The following is a 12,679-nucleotide window of genomic DNA, read 5'->3' on the forward strand; positions in this document are numbered from 1 at the left end:
GCTTAATATAGAAATTTAGCATTCCACTTAAAGAGTCAAGTTAGTAAAAGCCAAGACTGAAAAAGTTACATTAACTCATGCATATAATGCACCTGACACTACTAAGCAACTGCCCATTTAATATGGATATCTATTTTTAGCCTCATGCCACTTCAAAGCTCTTACTAGTATAACCACTCTGGTACGTCAATACTGCACCAGCTCCTACATAAACTTTTCAGTACCAATTAACAGCCGCCAATAAAGATATGAGCTGCAAACCCCACACAGTCAGATCAACACTGGTAATTCCCACTGACTTCAGAGTGTGCCACAATGTATCATGAAATTTTAAAGTAACTTCCACTCTTACTACTGCAGTTGCTAATATCTGTATAAATATTTATCAAACACAAGTGAAAACAAATTTTCATGTCTTATGACAAATGTAATTCTCTTTTTGTCATTGCTTCTTTCCCTTGGAGAAGGGGAAAAAAATAAAGGAAGAAAACACAATAAAGAAGAGATTCATCTTTAACAAGAATAATATCTAATTTCACTTCTTGGTTCAGTAAAGGGGAAAGCAAAAAAATATATGTATAAAAATCCCCTTCCCACCCTCACCTCCAAAAAACAAAAAACAAAGGGTTTTTTTTTCTCACTGGTGAAAAATTCCCCAAATCATACGACTCAACACACAGTGCCTCAGAAAGCCCCAGATGTCACTGAAATAGCTCAGTTAAGTAAGAGAAGTGCTGGCAGGTACTGAAAAGGGAGCTATACGCTGAAGCAGCTGTGGTTGCTGCATTACCTACGCACCAGACTTCGTGACATGCAATAGGAGCAGGGAGCAGTAAGACATTGCCCAGGATGGACGGTAATGTGGCAAAGTCATATTATTATTTATTGATATTGGTTTTTTATTGGTGTTTGTTTTGATAACGATGGAATCAACTTGGAGCAGCGCCAGCAAGAATAGCTGTTTAAAAAAAAAAAAAAAGAAAAATAAACAATCCACAGAGCACTTCAGTGCTGACTCACTGATGAGCAGACGGAGGGAGGAAATGTTAAATATAGCCACACAGCCGTGGGGACAGGTTACACGGGAGCATCTTCCAGTTAATCTCACTCTCTCTCTCTCACACACACACCCCATACAGGCACTAGCTTCAGCCACAGCTGCCCCAGCACACCAGAGCACCAGTCCTGCACGCCACCCAGCCATCCCCATCACCTTGAAATTCGACTCGCCATCCAGGCTCGCTGTAGTGACGTAACAGGTCCCATCAACACTACTTGAGGCCAAAAATATCAAGTCACAGGGGAAGGTCTCATCTGCTTTCACTTCTACGATGTCTCCAACCTGGAAGAAAAGAAACATTTCAACAAAAAGCCCTCTAAGTTATTATTAGATACTCACAGATTTAGCTTCTCTCAAAGCCTAGAAGAAATCACCTTGGCTAAAAGGGACATCAGGGAGTTCAAGATCATGATTGGAGTCGCAATGACTCCAACAACCCAGCTTGTTCCCCCAGGGCTCCCCTCTGAGCATCCCAGCAGCCTGCTGGGCAGCCCCGATGCCCACGGGGTGGGCATGTGTCCCAGCACTGGACCACAGCCCAACGGGTCAATCCCACCCAGCACCAACACAGACTGCCCGTGCAGTGAGGTTATTATTTATTTCTCTGCTGAATCTTGATGAAGCCAGAGACTCTGTACTAATCTGAAGTGCTGGGTGATAAATTTATGTCAAAGCTAGTGTGCTTTCCTGGTGTCCTTGGGAGAGTTGGAAATAGAAGAGGACTGCCTGTCCCAGACAAACGCAGAACGCTGACAGATCTGTCATTTGTCAGCCCTGGCACAGCTTTTGTAAGACAGCCTCTCAAAAGCAGTCAAACAAAGGAAGCTTCACTTATTAACAGGGAAGGGCTCTCAGAGCATCTTGTGCAAAAGCCAGAGACTTTGTGCAGCTCGGCAAGAATGCAGCACAGCCCTCCTGCGGGCACCAGTGCCTATCACCCACCCTAGTGCCCCATCCATTTCCCTCATAACTACATGTGACTTCTCTACTAACGATTACCTTGATTTTTTCACTCTCCTTCTGCACTTGCTTTGCATTTTCAACAATGAAGACAGTACTCTTGTTCACTTCGTTGTCAGCTCTGTGTCTCAACCAGTCCTCATATCCCTAGGCACATAAATACAGGCAACACAAACTTGTAACAGAGCAAGTAAACGAATGAAATAGGATGAATGGAGATGGAGAGAGAGGGAGAGAGAGAGAAAAAAAAGTTTAACAGTCCTAAAAACTCCTTCATGCCTGACTAAACATCAACCAGAGCAGCTCAAACTGAATCAATTTATTTTAAAAACTTCATATGCATATTTGACAGATTCGGAACAGATTAAAATAACATAAAAATAATCTATATGCAGTGCATGCAACGATCAGCTAAATTACTGTAACATGTTTCTATTATTCTCAGTGTTGGCAAGAACAGACTGATAATACGAATAACACACTTAGCACCCTGTGACTCTTTCTACTATGGTAATGCAGGACAAGACTCTTCCTCTTCTGTCTTCACTAAAAGAATAAAACATTCATACTTGAAGCAGATGGATTTTACTCTCGCTCTCCCTTTCTGGCTCCTGCAGAAGAAACTTACTTTATTATTTAATACTTCTGAGTAGGAAATTTAAAACGGCACATGTGCATATGATGGGAGGAAAGTGGTCTCTCAGCACTGCAAGAAAGAGGACTACATAGTTTCAAGACTGAGTTTGAACAGAACCTGTCTTTTCCATTTACTAACAAGGGAGTGGAGCACAGGCTATATTTGGAGCACGTCTCTGTATTCTGCAAAGAGTCAGAGAACATTTCTAAAAAGAGAAGAAAAATTCAAGTAAAGGCAGAACTAGAGAGGCAGCCACAGTGGTAACCTTTACTATCCACCACAGTTTGCTTTCAACAATATATAGAGATGCTTTACATTGCCAAAACAGAATACACACCAGCATCCATATTCAGCGTGCAGTCTCTCTTGAAGAGGACCAATACACACATCTGAGCTCTTGAAGGGGTTACCAAACTTATCAGCCCATTTTGATGATATTCTGAATATATTCAAATATACATTCATCTTTTTCTCCATCGTATGTCCCAAAGAGCACAAGAACATCCCTACAGGAAGGCAATCTTCCTCTCCCCAAATTACTGCTTTTACCTGTTTGATGGCTGTGACGGTGATGACAAAGAAGAGAGGAAGGCCACTGGTTATCGGACTGGTTGGGGTGTCCACTATCACCTGCGGACAGAAGGAACATACTGGTGACAACTTGCTTTTAGGCAGCAGAAGAAACAAAAGCTCTGGCCACTGGTGTAAAAGGGTGTTTGGTACACTTGGATATAAAGTGTACTATCGCACCCCAGCACAGAAGGAGGGAAGGAAGGGGCACACAAGAAGGGCTAGCAAAGGCATCCTGAGGATGCTCTCCTCCATCTCAAGACAGATACACCTTCTCCTGAAGGCCATGGGATGTCCTCACATGGGAAAAAGTCTTTCAGAAGTAGTTTAAAATCTCAGTTTGACCTCACCCTCGTGGGAAGTAAAAGGCTAGATGAAAGGATTGCTGGTGATGGGTTACAAAAATGCAACCACTCAAGTGTTGAGGCAAAGAAGTCTCCTCCTGCCATGGGGTGTGCTGGAGAGGACAAAGGCAGGGAAGAAGGATGGTGCAGAGGCAGCAGCAATGCACGAAGAGAAAAACACCTCAGGAAGACCACTTCTTCTCTTTGGCCATAAAGGGGGGGAACAACCAAACCCCAAAACACGGGCAGTTGTGAGCAGGAGGGCAGTACCAGTCCTCTTGAACCACTGACACTGAGAGGTTAAAAGCAACATGCACCAGCCCAATTTACCAAGGAAATATATTGTGCACATGAATACTTAAGTAAAACAGAAATTAACATTTAGACTTCGAGCTCTGAAACGTGGAGTTAAGAGCGTGATTTAAACAGCAAAAAGACCACGCAAGGGCCTTCAGGTCAATAGTTGGAGTCCTTGAGCTAGATGCAGTGCTTGCTGTACCTTGAGCTAGCGCTGTGGCAAAAACAGTTCCCTAAGACCAAAGCCCAGCAGAGCCCCTTCAACATTCAGACAACCTCTGGGCTGTGGGAAACCAGTGTTTCTATTGACTGCATCATGACTTGGCCTGAAGGGGAAGAACAGCAGAAGAGGTTCATAATTAGGAGGGATTCATGTACGAGCAGGAAAAGCTGCACTGTTTGCCCACTGAAAAGATTCATCATGAAGGTGTCCTCTCCCAAACGACAACACAAAAAGCCTTTCACCTCATGGCAGGTGAGCCCAAGGGTGTTGCCCAGGGCAGGTATCAGGTGCCTGCCCCAGCTGCTCCATGCATGCATCATTCTGGCAGCAGGAGGGCAGCAGCCCAAAAGCAAACAGAGAATTCAGCCCCAACAATTTCTGCGCCGAGACGCAGCCATCCATCTGTGCACATCTCATAGCTCCCTGCCAGCAGGCACTGCCAGCAGTGATGCTTGCAGCGTCACTCAAAATACTGTGCGGGGACCAAAGCCACTAGGGCAGACCCCAAGGGTTTCCCCTGGGGCACCTTTAAATCAGGGCACAAAAATTTGGCCATTTTCCTGGCATCCCCAGAGAGGATGGGAGCATAAGGGGCAGATGCGGAGAGCTATGACGGCAAGGGACTGGGAAGCTCAGCAGAAAGGCTTTGTGTCCCCACAAAGGGACTTTGTCGTGCTCTGTTTGTTTGCGCTTCCCTGGCACGCTCACAAACAGCATCTGCATGTTTGTTGTTTTAGGCTCTCTGTTAAAAGCCACGTTAAGCACAGAACCGCTCTTATCAGCTGGGAGGAAGCCATGTGGAATTTTTTAACTCTTTGAAATGCTGCATGTTGTATTCTTACCCTGCAGGACTGGACCCAAACTGAGAACAGCTACATCACAAGTAGGCAGGTAAGCAGAAGGAGGGCAAACCAAGATAAACACAACAAATACTTCCAGGAACACAACACCCTGCTTCACTCAAATGGATGTAGCATGTTTACAGCCAGAAAGCTGTAGATACCAGACTTTGGAGAACTTCAAGTGAGGATGGTGTAAAGCATTGCACAGACACATCACACAAAGCCCCGCACGTCCAGATGGCCTCTTAGAAGAGGCACCACAAAGTGCAGGTCAGTCAACCAAAATTTATCTTACTAGAAGTGGACAGATCTTGTAAACACAAGAGGAACTTTTAGCTAAGCAGAGCAAGGCAGAGGGAAAGGATACCTACCCTGGGCTTCCTGAGACTCCCACTGCTACCCCATGGGAGTTTTCTGCACCAGACAAGATGCAGCTGTATGTATTTATTTAAACAAACAGTACGATTACTGTCCACACAAATGCTGTATTACAGAGGTATGAACACAAGTACTGGGTAGAGTCCCTGGAATAACTCATTTATACACTTGGAGATCGTTACTGCACTCTGTACGCAGCCTGTGGCTCAACACGGTTCTTCTGCCTGTCACTGCTGGTGGAAAGCAGAGGGACACAAGAGCAGCGTGCCAAAACATCAAAGGCAGACTCCTTTGAAGCTATTTTTGACATGCTTTAGGACTTCAACAGCTTAATTTGGATCCACTTAAGAGTGACAAAATCCTTCTGTTACTTAACAGTTTCTCCCAAATTCATTGTTTACCATACTGAAGACCACAGTCCAGGAGTCATCTTTATCTATCTAAAAGAACACTTTTATTTATTTATTTATTTATTCCTGGCACCTCCTAAATAAGGTGATGGCTATCAGCTTGGTCCCTCTACAAATACACCTTGACCACACTTACTTCACACCATCTGTCTCCTCCAGGAGTTAACTTCGTTTCCTTTGAGTGTTGCAATAGATGGAGCAACAGAACAGTTATTCATATCCCTGTTAGTGCACTCATTAGCGTCTTAGGTTTAATGTGTGTACTTTCTCTTCCTCTCTCTACCAAGAGCTGTATTTGGAGTCACAGCAGGTAGAGGAGATGCAGCAGGCGATGCCCAGCGGGGCTTACTGGGCACACACTGCTCAGCTACAAATCCACCGTGCAGAGAACAGCCCAAGTGCTGCCATACTGCACCCTTAACGCAGCACTTGCGACAATTCTAATAATTTTAAGTAATTTAAACACCAACATTTAAGCTATAGATGCCGTTTTACTAAGGAATAACCCTTGATATTTTATGTGAGTGGAATTACCTTCAGTGCTTTTCTTAGGGTAAGTGAAGTCTCCAGCAGCTCCAGGACAATGTTTACCAAGGGCTGTTAGCTACTTCATGGGGCGGTGAGTGCTGCCAGAGTGTGTTTGGTTGGGTTTGTTTTTCCCTCTCTAATGGAGCATGAGGATTGCTTCCTTATTTTAGAGGCGGTCACAGGTCACAGGATTACAACGAGGAGGAAGAGCAAGGCTTTTATTTCACCTGCATGCATCCGTGTCTAAAATGGGCAAGCAGCTAAACTACAGGGAGCTCTGTAAGCAGGATCAAGAATACAGTGTTCTTACCGACCAGAGGGTCAGCAGACAAAATGCAATGCTGCGTCACTAAATGGCCATCTCCACAAGAAGGGCATTCTGCCTCCAGGGCATCACTTCAGTACAAGGCGAGTTACAAATTCACTCTGACAAAAGGGAGCAGTGCCAGTGAAATCAAGCGATGGCCGAGAGCCAGCTGATGCCAGGGTGAGCTGGCCTTCCTGCAGTGCTGCCAGGAGGAGCCACGCACAGCCGTTACCTCAGGATCCCCCGTTTCTGCGGCAGGCACTGAAATGGCTGTAAACCATAACTCTTTACTGTCAGGTTAAAAAAAATGAGGTCTTTTAAACATGCACACCAGGAGAGAGAGTGATACCCTGAGACCTGAATCAACAAAATTCCGGAGAAGCCGTCTACGATCAGGCTGTTTGCAGTAGCTCTACAGTGCTGTTTTTGAGGTTGGTGGGGTAGGAGTTCGGATGCCTGTTTCTAGTCCTAGAGTAAGCTGTCTACTAAGCCTTGGGTCTGAGTATTGGGTTTTAGAAGGTGAGTGAAAGCACTGTGGTGACTCTTCCAAACTTTCCACCTCTTCCCCCAAATGCATTTTGACAGCCTGCTTTTCTTTTTGGATGACAGAACAAAAAACAAATATTCAGGTTTGCTTAGAATTTGTTCCTTAGCAAAGCCACAAAGCAGAGAGATAAGGCTCATCTGTGTATAAAATCTGTTGTTTTGTCTGTGGAGAATAGCATCCTGAAACTCCAAATTCCCAAAGCACATGCTATGCCTCTTCCAAATTCTGTTGAGTACTGCCTCTCTGCCCTGGGCTGCCCTGAAAGTCACTATAAATAAGATGTATGAACATCACATAACCTGGGAAAATGCACGTTGTTATGCGGCAGAAGTAATAAAGGTGATAAAAAACTAGATCTTAATTCTGCAGCATTAAACATACATATTTTCACTGGTTGACTGATCTTAATGGTTAGAGTTAAATGGTTTTTAAATCATTTCGGCAGTCATTCGAACACTGCCTCAGCCAGGCCCAAATATTTAATTGTTAGTATGTGCTGAATGGCTTACCAGAATTATAACACAGCTTCCAATTTAAAAACAAAACAAAACAAAAAAAAAAAAACAAACACAAAGAGAGTAAGTTTTGAACCTCAATTCTTGCTGTTCCATCTGTGCTTACAAACAATATGCAAATAAAACCACCCTAGCATCTTACCTGCACGAGGAAGATGATAAGGAAGTAGAAGTTGGCAATTCTCCGAAACTGCTCAAAAAGGTTTTTCGGGAGGAAGTTCCAGATTGTGTACTGTGGAGAGAGAGGAGCAGAAGCTGTTGGGCACATTGCAGCTTACCAGATGCCAACACAAACAGACCAAGACACAGCGCTTGATGCAGACTACAAAATGGGAGGTATCTGCACAGAGCAGGAAATGAGTTTTCTCTTTAAACTGAAACAAACTGGTGGCAGCAGGTACACGAACTGCTGCCGTCATCTCCCTGAAGCTGCAGCTGGGGCCACAGCCTCCTCTTCCTCCCAGCAAGGCAAGGCAGCAGGTCCCAGCATCACCAGGCAGCTGCTGCTACTGGTGCAGCTGTGTGCTGCGATGCAGCCGAGCTCCAGCTCCCACCTCCAGCATCACACCGCAAACTCTGGCTCTCTCCACCAGCTCATTACACAGTTGAAAGCGTTTTGCAGTAATGTGGGGCTTTTTTGTTTGTTTGTTTTAAAGTAGTCAACTGCTTCTCTTTTGTTAAAATATCCCAAACCACTCAGCTGGAGACAGTAGAGGAAAAAGAAGATAAACACCATGGGATTTGTTTCAGGAAGCAACTTCTACGTAGGCATTTCAAGAGACACAATTTAACAAAGAAGTAAGGCACAGTGCAGAGATTTTTTTCCAAATTAAATCTTGGAGTTGCTGTTCTGCTCAGAAAAAAGTCATGCTGCCCATACAAATCTGTTATTAGGCTGTGCTTCGTTATCATTTTAAGACGGCTGCTGAATCATTTGCATTGGAAAACATGGAATTGAAGAACAGCGTGGAAAATAACAGGTCTAATATGTGATCTTTCAGTGTGACTTGAATAAACAATGAATAATAAGCAGCCAAGTCTCAAGGCCAACATTCATTTAATTAAAAAATGATACTGGTCAGGTAAGAACAGTCCATGACAAGCAAATAAAAATTAAAAAAGACAATACTAAAAAATAAACCAGAGAAGAGCTACAGAATTAGTGCTAAAACAAACAGTTTATCAGAAATAGAACTGAAGTACTGGAAAGTGTTTTCCAAAGGACTCTCTTGCATGTCAAGGAAAAGTCACTGGGAATGCTACACACGTTAAGGGTGTTTAGACTTCAAACTTGCCTGCAATATAAATGCAGACAGCATAGAGTCTTAAAAAACAAACAAGGTCCAAGTTGTATAAAAAAAAAGGAGTGAAAGAAAACCCTTTCAGCTCATCTACAGTAAAACTGAAGCCTAGCAGTATGCTGAGCATCATGACTCCTAAGCAGCATAACATGCATCCAGCTGTGTTGACAATATTGGATGCCACTTGCTTGATATTTTACTTGAATTGGCTTCAAATCTTTTGAAATAGCTTCATGAATGTCATGGAAAAAAGCTAAGCAGAAGGCAGACGGGTGTCATCACAGTTTTCCACAATAAACAAAAGCTAGATTAATACAGCATGAATGTTTCCCCTTTCTTCTAAAGGAATAAGCCAAGCATGGTTATTTTTGTCCTGGTTGAGGAGAAAAAAAAAGCCACAAAACAAAAAATAGGTGAATCACATGAATCTATCCATTTACAAAATAATCCCCACTCTCTTTCACAAACCTAAATTGCTGTCATCTCACAATCTGTACTGCACTTAACTGGAAAGTAAGATCAGGCTGATGCACACGTGTAGGGAACACACGCATGCTGCCCACCCGTGCAGAGAGACAGCTCACCTTGGACGAGACGATCCTGTTATCGCAGAACTTCTGTGCCACGTATGCATCTGTTTCCGACACCGTCCGGTGCCCAACCACCACGGTGCGCGTACCAACCCGCTTCTCCTCCCCGGCACACTGTTGGGGCAACAGGAAAGGGAAAATTTAGCTTCTGTCTCAAAAAAAAAAAAAAAAAAAAAAAAACACTAATATTTGTATTAACAGCTTACAGCTTCACCATGTTGCTCTTCAGTCCACTTCTCTGCCCCATCAAAAGCAGGAAGACCAAGAGAATAACTCAGAGACACCAAGGCAAAGCTGAGCCAGCAGCCCAGGAACCCCACTGCTGCCAGCCATCCACCCCCAGCCCCCGTGGCTGTGTGGAGACCCCCTCCTGCACACATCAAACCCTTCCTCATGCCAGCACAGACTGCACAAAAGCAGTTTTAGCTCTGGGGCTCAACAGGCTCCAGGCTTCTCCCCAAGATCCCACAGAAGGTGGGAGCTGCACCCTTCTTTGCGCTTTTCTCCTGCCAAACCCTCAAGCCTGCCTGAAACATCTCCCTGCCTCCCTTGGACATACAGACTTCAGACTGAACTTAAAAAAAGGTGTATTTCTGCTGGTTTTGCATCCAAAATAAAAACACAAATAATGAAGCAGACAGTTTCACATCAGAAGCTCACTGCCTGGAAAGCCTATTTTAAAAGAAAAAGCATACATTTTAATTTTTATACACACGCCAGTCATGTCAACAGAACGTCAGGAGAATTAATGGCTCGTCTCCTCAAGCGGCCGATCACTTCAGCATCATTTGTTCTGCACAGGGGCAAAAGCAAGCACGCAGCCCCCATGTGCATCACCCCCGTGAAGGCCAAAAGAAAAAGAGATTAAGGCACAAAGCTGGAGGCAGCCTCAGCACACCCGGGCACCTCCAGGTCACCCCTGGCTGTTGGTGCACCCTGCTGCCGGGTCACACAGCACAGGAGGAGCAATCCTGCTGCTTGCTTTGCCTGTGTAAGTTCGTTTGGTGTTGGGTTTGTGGTTGTTTTTTGGTTTGCTTTTAAAGCAGAATGAGATGTCACAAGGGAATGATAACCTGTCGCCACGGTGTCACAGGGGCTTAACGACAGGCTCTTCGCTCGGCAGTGGCCAGGGGACAGATAAGAGAATACCAGGAAGGGAAGTATTTATAGCCTGGTAGATCCGGGTCAGGCAAGGGAAGAATCCGTGGAAGCCAAGCACCAAGCAGTGCCTGTGCACCACAGACACCTCTGACACCTTGGTGCCAAACCTCAGTGTCCGTGCATGGGGTGCAGGACTCGCTCTGGCACAAACACACATCCCTGGAGCAAGGCAAGAGATACCTACAGCCTCTCCCTCCCCGGGGCATTTCTCCCAGCCCTGCCTGTCTCAGGATGCCTCTGCCCAGGTGGGCATCGCCTGCCTGCAAGGCCTTCTGCTAAAAGAAGGTGATGGAGAGAGGAGCAGCAAACAGCACAAGAGAGCCGCTCACAGGTAGCTGCAGCTGAAACCAAGACAGTTCAACACAATGGGATTAAAATAGTTCTAACCACAGTTCATAACTGTGGTTATGCAGGTTACAAGCAAAGTATTTTGTCCTTCCGACACCCCGACTCCCAGCAGTAGCACCAGACTGACACCAGGGTGTGTTTTGCGGGGTTGGACTTATAATTATAAAGTGAATTTAAAATACCCGTTAAGAGGATATGGAATGGGGAAAAAAAAAAAAAAAGGACCTTATTAGACCAGGCTTAGGTTTTCTTAGAATTAGGTTTGGGGATTTTAAAACAGGAAAGAATTTGTCACTGTTCATAGTCCAAGGGCATTATCAGGCGGCAGGGCTGCTGAAACACCAGCAGATGTTGTCTGTACTCCCATTCATTCCCAACCCTTGATCCTGTTTGTTTTGCAGCCCTACCAGGGCAGGTGCCAAAAATGCAAAGGATGCAGAGGAGCAGAAGCAGCCGGCAGCCTCCCACCTCTGCCGCACAGAGGGACTCCCAAAATGGGATCAGGCTGGCAGCCAGGGCGAGCCTTCAGCTCCAGCCTCCCAGCTTCCCCTCACCACATGCTGGGGTTGGGGGAAACAGCACATCATCTGGACCAGCAACCTCACCAAAAGCCAGGAGCTCCCTGCCTCGCCTGCTGCAGCAGCAGCCCCACGCTGCTGGGAGAGCACCGGGAAACCCAAGAGAGGTGAGGATTTGCCAAACAAATGGCTGAGCACAAGGAGCAGAGACTGGGAAAACTCTCCCAGAAAAATCTACAAATGCAATTACTCTGCAAGATTGTTGGTATTTAGCTATGGAAAACATGGAATATGGAGTGTGCAATGCCCCGCAGCAGAGGAGACCCAAAATCCTAGTTACGGTGTGTTAACTAAGTTAACCAAGTCCAAAAAATGTGAGCCGAAAAATGCTTAGGATAAACACGAGCTGGCCGCTCACCTTTGCTGTCAGCCCTGGGGCAGCGGCCATGCACGCAGGGCAGCACACACAGCAGCACACCATAGGGAATTCGGGTGGGCATCTCTCTTCTAAATATTGTTGTAACACAACCTGCCCGTACCTTACAGTGCCTATTTTAACAGAGATTGACTGACGTTATAGAAAGCCCACGTATTGCCATAAGCAGCAGTTCTGAAAAAAAGGCATCAGGGACAATAGCTGTTTTCTTACCTTGTCCAAATTCTAAAAGCCTATCTATCTGTCAATAAGCCCATGACAGGTCAATTGAGGCTTGGCATTTTGCTACCGCATTTTTTTTTTTGGATGAGTTAGAAACAGGTACTGTCTGATGGCAATGGTCCAGGGCATGGCTGGGGCTACAATAGTCTGTGGATGCGGCTAATTAACAAACGGCATTTATGACTTGAAGCACTCAGAACACAAACTCAAGCCAGAGGGATTAGGTTTGCAGCTCCCAGCGCTCCCTAAACCCTCAGCCTGAATTTGGGCAGGCCTCCCTTGGAACCTCTTTCCCTCTCCATCTGTGCAACTCCCACCTCTCTTCTGCCCTTCCCACTCAAACCGTGACTCCAACACGGCAGGCGGGCCCAGGGGGAGCCGGGAGCAGCACCCAGGAGAGCCCCTTCTTTGCCAGGTCCCCCACACTTGTGGACATTACTGCAGCACCAGTACAGGGCATGGCAACGGTAACCTTGGCAAAAATG

General features: G+C 45.5%; 1 protein-coding gene across 3 annotated transcripts in view; it reads right to left on the reverse strand.

Annotated features, from left to right (window-relative positions):
- The window catches only part of ATP11C (ATPase phospholipid transporting 11C (ATP11C blood group)), a 56,485-nt gene that overhangs the window by 28,726 nt on the left and 15,080 nt on the right, over positions 1 to 12,679 (reverse strand). For all 3 annotated transcript variants that reach the window (XM_084293823.1, XM_084293824.1, XM_084293825.1), the window contains exons 2-6: positions 9,504 to 9,623; positions 7,761 to 7,850; positions 3,207 to 3,287; positions 2,060 to 2,167; positions 1,214 to 1,342 (exon numbers count right to left, since the gene is read on the reverse strand). In XM_084293823.1, coding sequence (XP_084149949.1) covers positions 1,214 to 1,342; positions 2,060 to 2,167; positions 3,207 to 3,287; positions 7,761 to 7,850; positions 9,504 to 9,623 — 528 coding nt within the window. The remainder of the gene's footprint in view (positions 1 to 1,213; positions 1,343 to 2,059; positions 2,168 to 3,206; positions 3,288 to 7,760; positions 7,851 to 9,503; positions 9,624 to 12,679) is intronic.

This window comes from Netta rufina, assembly GCF_964035555.1.
Source record: "Netta rufina genome assembly, chromosome: 12".
In the NCBI taxonomy this organism is placed as follows: domain Eukaryota; kingdom Metazoa; phylum Chordata; class Aves; order Anseriformes; family Anatidae; genus Netta; species Netta rufina.